Below are 18,571 nucleotides of genomic sequence, written 5' to 3'. Positions count from 1 at the left end.
TAGCAGACACTTTTCTCCAAAGCGACTTACAACGGATATTATGTATTGTTACCAGCCCACACACCTTATTCACTAAGGTGACTTACACTGCTAGATACACTACTCACAATGGGTCACTCATCTATACATCATGCTTGATGTCTGTCTGTTGTTTAAACCACAACACTGCTTTTGCTGTGGGGTTCAGGTGCTTTCAACACTTATTCTGAGTATTGACTTTATATTTATCTTTATATTTATATATAACTATATGTTACTGAATGAGGTGAAGATGAGCTTTAATGTAAAGCACAGAGTATGAATGAAAACCAGAATATAGTGTCAGCAGAGTTGCCCTTGAATGAGTTCCCAAAACCTACTATCAATACTCTAATGTTCGCAAGATCTCTCACAAGGTGTCTTTGATATTTAATATTTTCCAACGGTGTCATCTAAATGAATTCTGGGCCTGGCAATTAGGCAGAAAATTTTACAGTGCTGTTACTTTTCTCAAAATTCAGTCACAAACGTAAACTGGAAACGAAAGAGATTTTATTCTGCTGCTGCGAAGTTGTTTTTTTTTTTTTTTTTTTTTTTTTTACCTCAGTAGGGGTGTGTTTCAGCCAGTTTCCCATAAATTCAGTGCAAGAGAGTCCCATAAATCAAGAGGAGGGTGAGAGTTCTGAATCAGGGTGAGGGAGGGGTTGATCGTGTCTCCGCGAGACAATAAAACCCCATAATCATCCCGTGCACCATGGCAGCCTGCAGTTACCATACAGTACCTGTGTACTGCAGAGGGGAGGCAGCCCCTAGGGGCCTGGGAGGTCGGTGACTTCCACCCATCGTTTCCCAACCTTCACATCCTTTTGACACATTCTGGGTTTAAAGATTTGTACTGGATCTGAGTGCTAACAAAGGGAGATGAAAGGCAGACTGAGCAAGGTACAGGGTCCCTAATGAGGAAAATAACAAGGGGATCTTTCACTCAATGCAGCCATTGCTCTTGTTAGAGGCTGCCTTGGATTCCAGCCATGGTCTTGGACTAATGTGTTGGATTCACGAATGAGAGAGCACTATGTGAAGGGGGCTGTCAAGGCCTTTCACAGCTCACCTGACTCATGTACTTTTGCAGAACCCACTGCAGAAGAGCTGCAGATGTGCTGTTGAGCCTCACACAGTGTCGAATTTCTCATTAGGCAATAGAGATACGGTCACTAAAGCCTACAAAATGTTCAGGCCCTACGAAGGAGGGGAAAAATTAAAAAAAAAAAACAGAAAAAATAAAGCATAATAAGTAAAAATAAGGAAAATGATTGAGATGTAATATTCATTGTGAAAAAAACTTCAAAAATACATTTCAGAAACATAATTCCAAGCATTCTACCAATTGCATGGTTTAGCTTTAGAATAATTTGCGTCAAGTCACATGGGTGGCACAGCGAGTAGCATTGCTGTCTCACAGCACCTGGGTGGTGTAAGAGGATGTGGGTTTGATCCCCACTTTCTCTGTGTGGAGTTTGCATGTTCTCCCCATGTCTGTGTGGGTTTCCTCTGGGTGCTCTGGTTTCCTCCCACAGTCCAAAGACATGCTGTTCAGGTTCACCCATAGTGTGTGAGTGACAGAGTGTAAGTAGTGTATCTAGCAGTGTAAGTCACCTTGTTGAATAAGGCGTGTGGGCTGGTAACACTACATACAGTTTATTGGAAGTTGCTTTGGAGAAAAGTGTCTGCTAAATGCTGTAATGTCAGTTGTCATATTTCAGATGCTCTTTATTTTTCTTGTTGCGCTTTTGAAATTGAGTGTGTCCAGGGCCTACAAACACCAAAATCTGGCCCTGGCCTTGCTGCTCCTTTGAAAAGTCCTTACACTGAGGAGCAGGAGATTATTCTTGATCTTGAAAGCACCACTCTGGTCTAAAAGCACTCCTTGGAACATCAGTTGAAGCCGTTAATGCAATTATTTTCATCAATTTGCCTGGAAAATACGTTCATACTGGAACTGCACAGGATTGCACTTTTTTTCCCATATACCTCCTCACACTTTGTGCGTGGTGCAGAAATTGACTGAATGATATCACCTTTGGCGAGAGCACTGCAGACTTCTCCATGCATTTAGCATCACAGAAAGGCTTTGAATACACAGGTGTTCTGTTCTGATGACCCTGTTGTAAATCAATTTCATCATAAGTCTAAAATCCTTATATATAAACCATATGCATATATAAAAAATTTAAAACATTGTATAATGGGTGCAGCACGATGGGACAGCAAGGAGCGCTGCCACCTCCATGCCTGGGTGGTGCTCAGTCTGTGTGGAGTTTGAATGTTTCCCCCGGGTGCTCTGGTTTCCTCCCACAGTACAAAGACATGCAGTTTAGGTGGACTGGTGATGTTAAATTGCCCTTAGTGTGTGAATGGGGGAGAGTCTTTGTGTGTGCGGCTATCCTGCAAAGGGCTGTTGTCCCATCCAGGTCGCCCCCCCCGCCCTTCACCCAATACTTCTGGGATAGGCTCCAGATCATTGCAATCCTGTTCAGGGCAAAGCTCTTATTGAAACTGGATAAAGCAATGGGCATTCTCATATTTTTTGTTAATTTCACAAATTATTTCTGTTAAAATAATACTGACATAAGATAATTATAATATAAATACAAAACATTATTATTATAGTTTGATACAGCACTATTGTTTTTACTTGCTTTTTCTTATCAGCACCACCGCAACACTCTTGTTCGCTTGTTAGCAATTTCACATAAAAAAATAACTTGAAGGAAATAAACAAAAAACTGTGTAAACAATTGCTGCAATATACCCAAACACTTACTGAGACCCAAACAATAAGAGATGTGGTGCCACCCCATGTCATCATACAGCAGTGGACTGCTTGTCATCACCAAACATCTGGAACTGAAAATAACACACAGAGTCTGAAACCACTTGTCCCGAGCAGGGTCGCAGCAAACCGGCGCCTAACCCAGAAACACGGGACACAGGGCTGGAGGGGGAGGGGACACACCCAGGATAGGATGCCAGTCCACCACAAGGAACCCAAAGCAGGCCTTGAACCCCAGATTCACCAGAAAGCAGGACTCAGCCAAATCTGCTGCGCCACCACACCCCCAAATAACGAAGTTAATGGGATGAATTTTGCAAGTCCGGATCATCTGTAGTGCCATTTGCCGAAAGTCAAGGAACACCAGTATATGTTATGCCCGTCCAAGTTAAGTGCATGTGTGTTCAGTGAAAAATCATTGTCCCAGTGGCTGTCTCTAGTGACTGCACAGTGACTCAGGTCCCTTTTTTTAAAGTTGATAAAAGCTATTGTGCCCTTGGTCTGGTGTCACATTAGTTTTTGTGTCGGAAAGAAAACCTGTTTTAATCCGTTAGACGGAGAGCATCGTTGCTATTCCTCGCAGATAAAAGACCATTCATCGAGTGCTTGATGTGTAATCCATTGTTACCAATTAGATTTCCAGCTTGCAGGCATTTTTTTTACTTCAAAATATATTAGCTTAATTAAATTGCGGGAAGACACTAAACTAATGTCAGCATCCAAATCCATTTTGATGATAGATAGTGGGCTCCTTTCCTGAATTCTGAAAGAACTGAAAAAGTAGTGAATGAAAATATAGCTGTCGCATGTGTAAGATGAGTGAAAAGTGCAGACTGTTGTCACAACCACGAGGCGGGAGGCAAGAGGTTGGACCCAGTTGCAGAGGAATTTTATTAATGATCGCTGGGGGAAAAAAAAGTTTCAGGAACCGAGGTGCAAACATCGTTCAGCGGGCGAATCCGCAGCCGTAGTCGAGGTGGGGAGCAGTGATCAGAACCGGCGTTGCCAAGTTGTGGGGCAATGAAACAGGGCAGGGGAGAGGAAAGGATGCAGGAGAAACAGGGCTAAGAGTCATGGGCTGCAGGCTAGAGTGGAATGGACGGTTGTCTCTGGGAGATTCTGCAACCTGAGAGCAGTGGTTGGGCTGCTTTTAAACCCTGTCCCATTGATCCCTGCCAGGTGCATGTAACTGGGGTACAGTTGGGGGCGTGACAACAGTTTTACATTCGTTTAGCAGATTCTTTTCTCCAAAGTGACTTCCAATGAACTCCGTATAGTGTTATCAGCCCACACACCTTATTCACCACAGTGACTTACACTGCTAGATACACTACTTACACTGGGTCACTCATCCATACATCAGTGGAACACACTTTCTCTGTCACTCACACACTATGGGTGAACCTGAACAGCATGTCTTTGGAGTGTGGGAGGAAACCAGAGCACCATGAGGAAACCCACACAGACATGAGGAGAACGTACAAACTCCACACAGATTGAGCGGGAATCGAACCCACATCCTCTTGCACCACCCAAGAGCTGTGAGACAGAAGCACTACTCGCTGTACAACCGTACCGCCCGTCTTTATATTTTGCTATCAAATTATAATTCTATTAATAACACAGACTAAAAAAATCTTTTTTCTTCTCTGCCACCCAAATTAATCATCTGTTCGGGTACTTATCATGCGTATGAAGTGTATAAAAGGGTTTCATATTTTGATTTGGTATTTTCTTGAAGCCGAAAACCACGAGAATCCTCAGCCAGTTTTGGAACGTTTCGAGTCTCTACCGGCCTTTTGAAAAAAGAAAAAAAAAACTGTACAGCACTCAACGGTGGCAACCTTTTGGCCACGGAAATGCATGGATGGTGTATTTACACGGGCTACTTCAGAAAGATGAAGCTGTCTAACCCGACGACGTACTGGCACAAATGCGTGGAGCGCACACCTAATGGATACTACAGAGGGTGAGTGCGCAGGCATTTTCAAAATCAAGTTATTGCAAAATATTACCCCGCACTTGCACTCAATTGTAATAAATTGTTTTGCCAGAGGGAGTAAAAATGGGAGCATTACTTTCCGGGCAGCGGTTTTAGATTCCGGAACATTCTTTCATTTCCGCATCTGCTCCTCTGTTGAACTGGCTCACTTCAAACCCTTCCAGGGACCTCTAGGCTTCTGATAAGGTGAGATTCTTCATCCAGTACATCTGGCCTGCCAGGAAAGAGCAGAAACCACCAGAGTGTTTGATGCAATAAACTCAAATCCTTTCTTTGGGACCCACTGCTCTCGCTAATAAAGATAGCATCCAGCTCCAGCTTTAAGAGTAGTGGGCAGGAAGGAGGGGGTGCGGATGAATGGAAGGGGTTGGAAAGGCACCTGCCAGAGGAAGCAGCGCTCCATCATGAGCGTACGATAAGAGAATAAAAGCTGGCTGCTGCACTCCAGATGAGTCTTTTTCAGTGCTCTTGCTGCCCCCCCCCCGCAACCCCACCTCTATTCTGTGCTGCCTGCCTCACCTTGAATTGGAGTTGCCTAAAGGACATGTGGCTGGTGAAGGTAATGGGAAAGAGACGTACCCCCCCGTTGTCTAATCCAATTATTCGCAAGTGGTTTCCAGGAATGGTGCAGGATTAAACATGTACATAGCACCAGGCCCTGCCCCAGCCAAAATACCTGCGTGAGTGTGTTGGCGTCATTTGGCACGATGCAGCATAGGCAGCAGCTGAGGGCACCATCCCATATTCATACAGTGCAGCACCAGGCTGTGGTCTGAACCTGTTCAGTATAGTGGGATGAATGGAACATAAGCAGGTATGGGGACACTCACCCTATGGAGGTGAATGGTTAAGAGTCTCTACATGTGTTTCTCTGTTTTTCCAGGGGGATTTCTTCATTTGCTGAGACACGCAACTACAGGTTATCCTTGACTTGTGATATTTACATTTATTTATTTAGCAGACACTTTTCTTCAAAGCAACTTCCAATGAACTGTATGTAGTGTTATCAGCCCACACACCTTATTCACCGTGGTGACTTATACTGCTAGATACACTACTTACAATGGGTCACTCATCCATACATCAGTGGAACACACACACACTCTCTCTCTCTGTCACTCACACACTATGGGTGAACCTGAACAGCATGTCTTTGGACTGTGGGAGGAAACCAGAGCACCTGAAGGAAATCCACGCAGACACAGGACGAACATGCAAACTCCACACAGACTAAATGGGGGTCGAACCCGTATCCTCTCGCACCACCCAGGTGCTGTGAGACAGCAACGCTACTCTGCTGTGCTACCGTGCTGCCCAGTATACAATATGATATATGTAACTTATGACAACCTGCACTTATGACAGCTGATTCATCAACCTTATTATACTAATTTCGAGTCCTGATGTTTGATTGTAACACCTAGTGACGACGCTCCATCTGCTGTACAATAACATCAACTGGCTCTGCTGTCAGTGTCTCTATTAGCCATTATGTTTTATTTACAGAAGCATTCTTTTATTTACAGAATATTTTGCTGTCATTACGGTGGCACAGCAGGTTTGGCCGGGCCTGCTCTCTGGTGGCTCTGGGGTTCGAGTCCTTCTTGGGGTGCCTTGCGACGGACTGGCATTCCGTCCCGGGTGCGTCCCCTTCCCCTCCAGCCTTGCACCCCGTGTTGCCGAGTTAGGCTCCGGCTTGCCGCGACCCCGCTTGGGATGAGCGATTTCACGCAATGTGTGTGTGTGTGTGCATTTATCATTCAAGTCACCTTTTTTTACAACAACTAGCAAGATGCAGAAACGGAAAAGTGAGAGAAAGTGAAAGCGGATTTAGAAATAAATTAGAAAATATATAAATATGCAATATTTGTGTATCATATTAGAAGTACATACTTATAACACTGCATTGTATTAAAATGAATCTTCCGTTCTAGTATCATTTTAACATATTTATGTGTGAAATTGCTGAAAAAATACAACAGAGGTATTATCCAACATACTAGAGTTGCATGTTGTTTTCTTATCCTTGTGGTATAGATATGGTATATATAGTACAGTATGAGGGGACTTGCGACAAGGTTATTGGAATCGGATGTCATGATGAGTCAAAGATAATTCTTTTTTTTCCAGCCTAGAGTGAGAGGAAAACTATCAGAGTGCTGAGTATTTAGAAATTAGGAGAGAGCAGAATATGAACATACACTATAAAACAATCAGTGCCACTTGCCTTGAGTTGTGCTGTTGTCTGGCTGGTCTGAATGGCAGAGATTCATTCAGAGTCTCTCGATCACTGTTAACCGTCCTCACAATGTTAATATTTGTCTCTAAAAATCTTTACTGCATTACTGCTGTTTCTAAATCAATTCTGACTCCTCATTCCTCTGGATTGGAGGGCGCCGATAATTTCATAAGTCCATATGGCAGAAGAGCAAAGCATCTCCCTTATTGCTGTTCTAGATCAATCCATGGCGCTTAGTCTGCTGGATTTATCGCGGTTTCATTCCGAGAGCACACACACACCTGCGTGAAACCTAAAAAGCCGATTCCATAAAGTTTGATATTTTTTGCAAAACACGGCGGATTTCAGAACACTGCAGACACTTGTTTATTCCTCTCAAGGCAAGTCATTATCATGCATGCCATTGCCAGTCAACCTTAAAATGAAACTCCTTGGCTGACTAAAACCATCCTCACCAAATATCTGAATTTTCCATTTCATGTTTCACGGCGGAACTTAGTCAGGTTTTCATAAATATATCCATGCTGACTTGTTTGAAATGGTCTATAAAGCTGCAGCATCTAGAGTAACTTTGCTGCCCAGCAACCCATACTTTTGGCACGCAGATACAAGTGTAATGAAATGCAGTATTTCTGCAGAATTTTACTGCATGTATGTCTCTGAATGCAAGTATTTAATAATTTTTCATTGTTTCAGAAAGACCCTTGTAGTATAAGCGAGGCAGTGTATTTGTTGCAAAGAAAGTAGGGTGTTGTGGTCACATACAGTAATTACCCTATTTTACATTAGTTCCAATGGCAAGTCAATTTTAGTTTACTCCTTACACACAATTAAGATGATTCCTTGCCTTATAATTAAGACAACATAAATCCTGCCGACAGCAGCTGCAGCAGAAAGACACGGGGCACATTTCAGACAAACATATTCAGAAATACATTCTTTCAGAAAAACAGCTTATTTTGAAATGGAATCGTGAAAAACGATCGCAATTAGTCGACAGAATGCGGAGACCCGAGAGACATTCTCGCTCACATTTTCTTGCGTACACACCAGAGAGCACGGAACGGCTATGCGTGGCATCAGAGCCAAATGTGTTGGAAATATTCGCTATAGTACTTACTTGTTCATGGTCTGGTGAGTCAACCCAACTTGCCCCCATCACAAAAATAAAAGGGAATTATAGTGAAATCTCATGAGGAGCCGACTGCGGGTCAGCCTCTTCTCTCCGTGCCTTCAGTTCACTCCATTTGACTATAATTTCGGGAGAGTGGAAGGAAGCCCGGGCGGCTGAGCTAATTCTTGCTGGCAATAACTTGACGTCCACTTCAGATTCGTTTGCGGGGGAGAAGCCTTTCGATGTGCCGCATGCCCTTGGTTTCGTCAAAGTGTAAACCATTTTCTCGTTTTCGGTCCCTCGCTCATCTCTGCTTATTTTCTCCGCTTCTTTTGTTCGTGGCCATTTGTCACAGCAAAATTGTCCTTCATATACAATAATTCAGAATCACACCTAACTAGTGCAGACTGCTATCCTGGTGTGTGTGTGTGTGTGTGTGTGTGTGTGTGTGTTTTAGGAATCTGAAGGTTTCTGACTTTTTGGTGTGCTTTTGCTAGATCTTTTATTCTCTCCACACGACTAAATGACACTGTTTGGACTAATTGGAGGGTTTCGGTTGTGTGTGTCTTTGTACTGTCCTATGCTCTCGACACATTTTTGTTCTGGAACAGTGATCAGATGAGCCCAATTCAGATTGGCAAACGTGTATTTTTATTACATATTTTATGTATAAAATATAAAATATTATGTCATGTTAACTTTGATTTTTTGATATTCATTTGCAGATCTTAAATGACTAAATACCTTTCAGATACCTGGTAGCATAGTGGGTAGAGCTGCTGCTTTTGGACCCACAGGTCACAGGTGCACTCCCTACCTTTGGCTGTAGTACCCTTGAGTAAGGTCCTTACCTTAAATTGCTCCAGTAAAATTACCCAGCTGTATAAATGGGTAAATAATTATAAGTTGCTATGGAGATAAGTGTCAGATAAATGAAATGTAAATCTGCCTGTTTATCAGTTTTTTTACAGTATATATGTATGTAATTTGTGTGTATGCACAGTATGTTTTACACTGTATACTCTGCACCCAAATAGAATTTCCCTCTGGGATTTATAAAATTCGTTCATTCATTCATTCATTCATTCACATTTTCCTTTCTTTGATAAGTGCTTAGTCTCAGAAATATCAGATGTTGTTTACTGGTAGACATTTGGTCTCCAGTGTAGCACAGTCCTCAGTTTCATGGGAACACTTTTGCTCGCCAGGGAGGTGACTCACCTCTCTCTGTGTCATAGAGGTAGACAAACTTCTCCCACTTGTAGTGGGACAGCAGGCTGAGGACAGGACCGCGCAATGCCGGCCGCATCTGAATCACGAACTGCACGTCAGCATCGATCGGGTAGCTTGGCGTGACGAACGATGTGTGCAGTGCACCGCAGAAGGAGGTGAGAGTGTTCATGGACTTCTTGTCATAGAAGCCGAAGATGGCGTAGACACCCCTGGAGAACTGGGAGCAGACTGCGGTAACAAAGAGGAGAAAATTCTCAGGTCACTGTCATGTCTGTGCAAGGAAGCTGGCCAAAGACAAGCCATGCATGTACAGTATAATAAAAAAATAACCTTCATTTCATACACCCAAAGGCATTTACATCACATGAAACAGACGGAATAAAGGACTGAAACTTCCCGAGTGAAAATGAAAATATACAATATAATGTCATAATGAAAGATCAGATTCAGTACTACTATAATAATAATAATTTTTATTATTATTGCTATAATAAATATTATATATATTGCTGCTATAATAATAATAATAAGAATTATTAGAGCAGCAACAACAACAACAATAATACTAATATTAATAATATTAATAATAACAATAATCGTTTTCGCTGAGATTTATTCTCCAAAACGATTTACAGTGTTAAGCTACGTTTACAGTTAGAATTATAATAGGGTTCTTTATTTATTGATAATAAAGTTTTTTTTTCAGGCAGTTTTTTAAACACAAGTGTCCACATACTTTTCAGGGCGAGAGGCACAGACAGTGATCTTTTGAATTTTATATCATAAACATCATATAAAGCATGATAGGCAAATTATCTAAATACTCCATGTCCTGTGCTTCTTGGATACTCTGGACCTCCTTGTCCCTGCATTCGACAAGTTGTTATTGATAATGAATGGATCTGCGGAAATATAACATTAAAATATAAGCTAACAATAAAAGCTTTTGCTATCAAAAATTTCTTCCTCATAGTATAACATAGCATGATAAATGGTGAGTAGTGAAATTAATGTGCACATCTTGTGTTGTCAAGTCGTAGTGAGAGGAGACAAGATCGTAAGATGGAAATCATTTATTTTATTTTCAGTGAACAAAATGTATTATATCCTCCTTCAGAAAATTTACGTTCGGTTTCTTTATGGATTCTGTAGACAGTTTTCGGAGCTGCAAAAAAAGAAGAATAAAATTTGCTTATTATATATTTATTACTCTAAAATAATGTTAACCCTGGGATTAGTCTCTTACAACTTTTGACATATGCGTATATGTTTTTGCAGACACAGTTAGGCAGGCTGTCAGCACCAAACAAAAAGTAATGTACTTCAAAAAAATTACAAAAAATTATATTTACACTTAGTCACTTTAAAAAGCCTGTCTATGCCATCTGACGGCATAGCATTTTCCCCGAAGTCTAGGACCCTCCACCCTAATGGCTGTGCTGCTGGAGAAATCCTGGGTGCTGTGACAGCCACGTGTGTGGGTAGGCATTCCCCTCAGCCCAACCCCCCAACTCCCCCTCGGCGGGTGACAGCCCTCATACTCCCACTGCCGCCTCATTTGTCGCATTTTGCTCCCAGTGTAGGTTCAGCACAGCCAGAGACACAGCCTTCGGGAGCCATGCAAGCTGCTACCCCTTCCATTCAATGGTCTCGCATGAGCCCTTGCTTCTGTTTAAATACGAATCTAAATATGTTACCCCTTAGTACTACGGTTAAATGCCTCTTGCCTGGACAACGCCCCTCGTGATCATCGGAACACACTTTTACGCCGTTTACCCCCTTTAACCTACTGTATATCCCTTCTTTTGGTGTCAGGATTCATTTCTCTGGAATCGCTTTGATTTCATGGGTGTCCTTTTTCAGTACGAAGTTCACAACCCAAGTGGGAAAACGCAGGAACGCAGGCTGCGACGATCGCCTGCCAAAGCCCTCTCCCTCTCTTGCCTGCTCGTAATTAAATCAAAGTGTCGCCAATAGAACAGCACTGGATGTAAACTGGGCCCGTTTTGCGGTCTGGGGAGGAGAACGGCTCATCAGGTTTCATAGTCCGTAGATCCTCGGGTGTCACTGTGGATTTTAATAAGCCGTATTTACATCTGAGCGCACGAGCATGTGCCTGTCGAGCCTTGGCCTTGGAAGATGGCTGCATCTCCATACCCACATCTCCGCGCTGGGAAGCCTGGGTCTCGTGCGCCCTCCCCCTCCAGGCTGCCGGCAGTCACGCTTTGCCCCACCACTGCACGTTGCCGTAATGAAGACACAAAACCACAACAGCCTGAACAGGACATTTAATTTTAAATCCATCAGGGGAGCCTGTCGTGCTGCAGCTTGAGCTCAAATTACGAAAAATGCTGTAAATGCATCACCCTCTGGTCTTGTTTTCGCCCCTCAGCAAATTAATGATAGGATTTCAGTGTCTTGCTCTCCTGCACTCAAGCTTTCTTCCATCCAGCAATGGGAAAGTGCTGCAGAGCAAGCTGAAGCTTTACATCCTGTCCTATTCCTCCTCACCCTATGTTCGTGCCCCTTCCTCCCACCGATCCTCCCCCAGGGCCTCCACCCCCGCATCATCCCCCCATGTTGCTCAGGACCCACATCAACCCCATCCTCTTTTGCAGTCTAGCCACAGTGACACAACAGATAATCTCTGTGGGGGATTGCATCAGCCCTTTTCATTTAGAGATGTGCAGCGCTGCAGACCGTTCTTTTAGAATACCAACCCAACACCGACAGCCTCTCTACGTCCAAAGGACTGCGAAAATATCATGCGCTTTAATGTGCGATTGACAGTAACACATACAAACCTCATATAAATATTAATCAGTACTGAAAACAATGAAAAAATTAGGCTTGCCTCTAATAAGTACTTTTATTTCAGAAATTATTTCATATTTATATAGGCAGGAAGTATGGCTTTTAGTTCGGGGTACATTTACATGAATGGCTACAGGAAATATGAGGCTCCCGATGAGGTAAATGTAGCTTGTGATGCCAGGCATAACTATTACAAGTACGCTAATGCACACACGCAGGAATGCCAGCAGAGATGATTCTCGATGTTCTACCGTCCGTCCGTTCATTGCAATAATTATACATGATGTGCACGGGGAAACAGTTCCCCTGGCTCTGTCATGGTGTTCCTTTGCTGCCGCGTCTTACTGTAATTGCAGCACTTGATAGAATAACACATATGCCAGTGCACTCCTGTGCATTTTAGTTTTTTCATTCCCTGAAAAAAAAAAGACTCTGCCTTAAATCAAATATACTTTCCCCCATGTTGTCACCTACAAAGACTTCTCTTACTATTTGCTTCCCCAGATCTTTACTTCCTACATGCCTCTGATTCCTTTATTCTGCTCAGTCCAGCACCTGTGTGGTGGATCCATCTGGGGATCGCAGTGGCTCGATGGACTGCCGGTTACCTTGTCTAGGCCGGCTCTTAGGCACATCAGATGCGGCCTGTGATTCTCTCCATCAAATATTTTGCAACTGATGTTTGTAGAATGACTGCATCAGCAGATTAAGACGTTGTAACCTCAATGTGTGAGCACTCATAAACCAACCAATCTAAAGCAGCTATTCCAGTTTTATTGGAAACTTGTTCACTCACGCTATTCTTGTTGCTGAACCAACAGAAACACATTAGAACACATAACATGCTCAAACAGCTTATACATGACGTACGGGATGGCTTTTCTCACTCTCTGCTGACTCGGTGATGAATAATGTGCCATCGGTGCAAAGGTTTCCCCGCAATCCTACGAAGTCAATCCCTTCATTCCTACACTGGACCTGAGGCTTTCCCCTGACAGGGACAAGGCCCCAGTCAGAAAGCACTGCTTCCCCGAATCCTCAGGCTGCCTTCCTCCAGGCACTTGATGATACCAAGGCAGCTGGCCCCAGTGGCTCCAGATCTTTACAGTCATTGCTTAGTTAACATCGGGATTAGAGATCAAAATCCTTGCCTGTAGCTGTACTTGTCCACTAACTGCACAGCTGGGGGGATAATGCCCCATGACTAGAAGTAAGAGTTGTGAAATGGCAGTATATAGTTTCATATATTGATATGTATTCATTGCAATGGCCAGTATCACTGATATGTTGGTGAGTCATGAGCATTACTCAAAATGTACTTATGAGTGTGGTCCTTAGCAAACATGGTCGTGCACCATCGCTGACCTCATATGACCTTAACTGCGCAATGAGTGCACAGTTCCCTTGGAGTGACACATGCTACAATGGAACCTGAGATCCTGAAGTGTGCTGGTGCCTCCATGTGAAGTGGCCTTTCGAATGCATGTACAGAAAGCAGTAGCCGATGGCCTCCGAAGCGCAGGCATGTCTGTGTGCTTCAGTAATCTGTTTTACATGTGTCGGTCTGTTTGTGAACCATGATCTGCCTGTGGTCTCTGGATGTGGGTGTGCCTACGTACCAGTAGCATTCTCTAGACTATGAGCGTGGGCTTATTTACGCACAAATAATAGTCTATGGTCTACAAATGTAGATGTGTCTAAAGGAAAAGTAAAGACACTTCCTTTCTGACTACTATAGTGCTAATTATGAGTCAATGGACAAATAATACCCTTTAATTGTACTCCATTTATTAAACTCCATAAGACAGTGTAAATATAAACCAAGTGGCACATATGCAAAATTAATTAAGTGCTTTCCACAGTGGAGGCATTGATTTATAGGAAAAGTCTTTTGATGAAAAGCCCAACGTAGAGATTTTCCTGAACAACTTACTGTTCCGAGGCATGCGAACGAACATTTGGCAGTGGAGGAGAGGAAGCCACACTCAGAGTGGGTTGCTGATAATGAATCGATCACTTTAAACTGCACGTGGCGAAATGTCACATTCGTACATGTGAGATACCAGGGCTTTGGGAATCGCTCTGCATAAGAATCACCCCTGATTGGATTTAATTGAGACGTACAGGACAGACAATCAGCGGAGGCAACGCTCGACATTATCTAATGCAGGGATCCTGGAGAGAAAAACAAAATGATATCCATGCAATTAACTGTTATCTTTATTTCTATTCAGTGGCAGAGGGTTTACAGAAGGCATCTAATGCTCTTCTCTGGTATAAAAATACAGCTAGTAAATACTTGTGAAGCATACCGCAGATATTCAAGGAAAACATTTGTTGCGAATCTAATCCATATGATTTTACAGGACAGGCTGCATGTTATACGGGGAATTTTCGCCCCATAAAAATCACCAGGGGCAGAGCGGAGGGTTAAAACATGCTGGCCGTATGATATTGTGTAATTGGATTTTTAGAAAGCTGTTGACAAGGTCCCGTCCCAGCAGCTGATCCCCAATCAGTGCCGTGGGGCTGGAGCGTGTCTGTGACCGATGCGCGGAGACAGACGTTAAGGTGAAGGAAGAACTGCTGCCGTCGCATTGTGGGATAGCGCAGGAAATGTGTCTACACACCTCAGCAGCATTGTGCTCTAATTTAACCCCAGGGCCCAATTTGTGGGAGCGCAGGAAGCACCGTGGAGGCATGTAATCGCCTGCTAGGGAAGAGGAGGCGGATGGAGTAGTGGGGGGAGAGCGCCGTAGAGCAACAGGCCAATCTCACAGGTTCTCCTTGTCAGGAGGTGGAATAGGGAGAAGGTGGGTGTGGGCCCTGTTCACACTAATATTAGTGATAGTTCAGTTCACCACATCATGGAGCTCTGAGAGGAGAGCTGGGGGAGTTTTCAGCCTTATAACAGGCACAGTGCAAGACGACAGGTCTAAATGACTTACCCTCTACAGTCACAGTAAGCTGCAAACACGGGAGGTATGAGGGAGATGCAAAAGTTAGAGTGACCGTCTTGTGCTCAGAGGACTTAGATTTGAATCCCACCTCCTGCTGTCATCTTCATAACACAAAGAGCCCCAGCATATTTCATTTTAATATGGTGGGACATGATGTTGGTACTCTCCTTTTCATGGCTCTCGAATTACAGTAGTAAAGTTATCATGAAGAGGGGCGAAAGGGACACTTGTTAGTCACACAGTCCATTCACCTTTGCAGTACAATATCACTGAAGGCCTCAGTGAAGACATGTCCCTACCGCGCTTCATTTAACCGAGTTCTTAATGAATTGTGTTTTCTTAACCCAGTTTTTCATAGATGAATTTTTGGTTGCTTATCAATAATTTGGAAGTCTTTTTGGACTACTTTCTATTTTCCAGTTATTGTCTCTTTCTAAATAATTGTCCTCACCTTGTTGTTACAATAATTTGTTATTTATGTACTCATGATCCTCATATTATTTATGCTACCTTTGTGTTATGATTAGAATTATATTATTGGTTTCAGCTGCTGGTCCATAAACAATGATGTGATAACCTGTCACATGAACAGTATATACAGTATAGTATGAATACACAATATATAGTATAATCACACACACTGGCTGAAGCCACTTGTCCCAAGCAGGGTCACCACAAGTCAGAGTCTAACCCGGTAACACAGGGCGTGAGGCAACACACCCAGTACAGGACGCCAGTCCAGCACTGTCACGAGAAACATAGGGGCCTGGGACGGACCCAAGTGCAGCGTCGTTCGTCTAGAGACAAGGGATGAGGCAAGTTCTCGGTGTCGGGAACAGGTGAAGGGTCGGTCGATCGGCGGTCGGGGTCAGAGCGAAGATCCATGGGCAAGGTCAGGGGACTTAGCGAAGGGTCGGTTGAATGACGAACAGGATAGGAATGAGGATCCGTGGACGTGGTCGGGAAACGAAGCGAAGAGTCAGAAACCGGAGGACATGAACGAAGAGCTAGTGATGCTTGTGAACGAAAAGCCACGAGAAAGAGCGGTTGTCCCTGACGAGATTTCGCAAAGGTCTGGGAGTTGTGGAGTGTCTTTTAACGGGTAGGTGCTGAACTGGAGTCAGGTGTTGTCGATTGAGTTATGGGCGTGGATGTGACAAGCACAAGGCACCCCAAACAGGACTCGAACCCCAGACCCTCCAGAAAGCAGGACCTAGCCTAGTACAGTGTCATAGTATACACAATATAATGTACATGCACGCTGCTGAAGGAAACATGCCAAAATGAATATGTGTTGCACAATGAAGCATTTATCTCATTAAGCTTGAATTTGCTCTCTGATCTTTTTCCTCTGACTTCCAGTAAAAATTACCCAGTTGCATAAATGGGTAAATGAGTGCTAGTTGCTTTGAAGATAAGCGTCAGCTGTAGCCCTTCGCACATGAAGTGGGCAGGAGGGCCTCTGCCCACCTTCCCTGGCAAGAGTGAGAAATATTTGAAATACTGTGACAGATATTTTATTGATTAGTCCCCCACTTTTACTAAATGGTTGCCTTGGTTAGGGTGGTCCAGAACTTAATCCAGAATCAATGCACACAAGGTTGGGGGTTATACCTGGGGAAGGATGTCAGTCAATCACAGTGTAGCCACACACGCACACACTCACCCATTCACACAATACAGGCAATTTAGAGTCACCAATTCACCTGAACTGCCTGTCTTTGTACTGTGGGAGGAAGCTGGAGCACCTGGAGGAAAGCCACACAAACACTGGCAGAACATGCAAACTCTACACAGACAGCCCAATTTGAACCTTTGCTCAAACAGTCCAGGTGCTATGCAGCAGTGCAACCTTTTTTAAAAGGTATATAATGCCAACATCATACTCCTGGAATTTTTCCATGCACCGGGTTTTTTTTTCAGCTTTAGCGAATTCTGTCCGTAGTCTATTCCGTAATTTTTTTATGTACAACAAAACAACACTTAACTTTCTGAACAGTTTAGTTTTTATTACCTTATGCCATCAGAGAAATATGGGTTCATTTTTAATTTGTAACCTTTCTAATTCCTATTGTCCTTACCTAATTGCTGTGATTTATTTCTCAGTATTAAGTTATTATGTTCTACATAACTGACTGCTGTCCAATAAATGTTTTATATAAATCAGTTTGGGTCACTTGTATATGGACCTTCTGAGTTATCTCACCAGCTTCATAGTCAATTACAGCACAGCACTCAGAGTTGTTGCTAATGTTTGCCATCATGCTCACTGTCCACTTGCTATGCTTCTCTCCATATGTACATAAATGGGAGCTTATTTCAGCATCTTGTTCATGTAGCACCATGGTGTGTGTCTAAGATCCCTGGGTGTAGCTCTAACCCACATCACTTAGGGAGCAGCTCATTCTTACACATAATTTACTGAGAACATACAGTTCACACTGTAATGACCAGTCACTCGCATGACTGGATAATAACAAGAATGGGTGGTTCGGTCATATGATTCATCAATCATTCCGATGAATCATATACTTGATCCTTTAAAATCATTTTGGCATGATAATAATAAATAAAATAAATAACAGTAAAGTAGCAAAATAAAACAGCAAATAAAATGCTTTAGTTAATTATTAAGAATTGCATGCTTAGAAATAACAAAAAAAAAACATATAAATCATGGGGGGCACAGTGGCGCAGCAGGCTTGGCCGGGTCCCGCTCTCTGGCAGGTCTGGGGTTTGAGTCCCGCTTGAGATGCCTTGCGATGGACTTGCGTTCCCTCCCCCTCCAGTATTGCATCCTGTGTTGCTGGGTTAGGCTCCGGTTTGCCACGACCCCGTTTGGGACAAGCCGCTTCACATAGTGTATGTGTGTACATATAAATCATGAAATATATATATATATATTTAAAAGAATTCAACTTAATTTTGCTGATTAAACAATCACTCAAAAGAAAAAATATTAATGATCATCATGCCATGTGGAAAGATGTGGTGTCTGCTTACCAAATCTGAATTTCTAATAAAATGTTATTGAAATTGAGGGGGTGCGGTGGCGCAGTGGGTTGGACCGCAGTCCTGCTCTCTGGTGGGTCTGGGGTTCGAGTCCCGCTTGGGGTGCCTTGCGACGGACTGGCGTCCCGTCCTGGGTGTGTCCCCTCCCCCTCCGGCCTTACGCCCTGTGTTGCCGGGTAGGCTCCGGTTTCCCGTGACCCCGTGAGGGACAAGCGGTTCTGAAAATGTGTGTGTGTGTGTGTGTGTTATTGAAATTTCAATAAAAAAAATCATTTAAAAAACTAACAAAGGGTTCCTCTTTGTTGATTTTTTTTCCTGAAATTATATTAAAAACAGTATTGTGATTTACTGGACTGAATGATCATTCCAATGTAAGTCGATGACC

The 18,571-nt window shown here is 43.2% G+C and overlaps 1 protein-coding gene across 2 annotated transcripts in view; it reads right to left on the bottom strand.

Annotated features, from left to right (window-relative positions):
* Positions 1 to 18,571, bottom strand: part of LOC108925441 (glutamate receptor 3) — a 108,285-nt gene that overhangs the window by 62,371 nt on the left and 27,343 nt on the right. For both annotated transcript variants that reach the window (XM_018737366.1, XM_018737365.1), the window contains exon 3: positions 9,389 to 9,628. In XM_018737366.1, the coding sequence (XP_018592882.1) occupies positions 9,389 to 9,628 (240 nt within the window). The remainder of the gene's footprint in view (positions 1 to 9,388; positions 9,629 to 18,571) is intronic.

The sequence above is a fragment of the Scleropages formosus genome, chromosome 13 (genome assembly GCF_900964775.1).
Source record: "Scleropages formosus chromosome 13, fSclFor1.1, whole genome shotgun sequence".
In the NCBI taxonomy this organism is placed as follows: domain Eukaryota; kingdom Metazoa; phylum Chordata; class Actinopteri; order Osteoglossiformes; family Osteoglossidae; genus Scleropages; species Scleropages formosus.
Note: the sequence above shows the minus strand (reverse complement) of the source record. Positions and strands in the feature narration are given on the sequence as shown.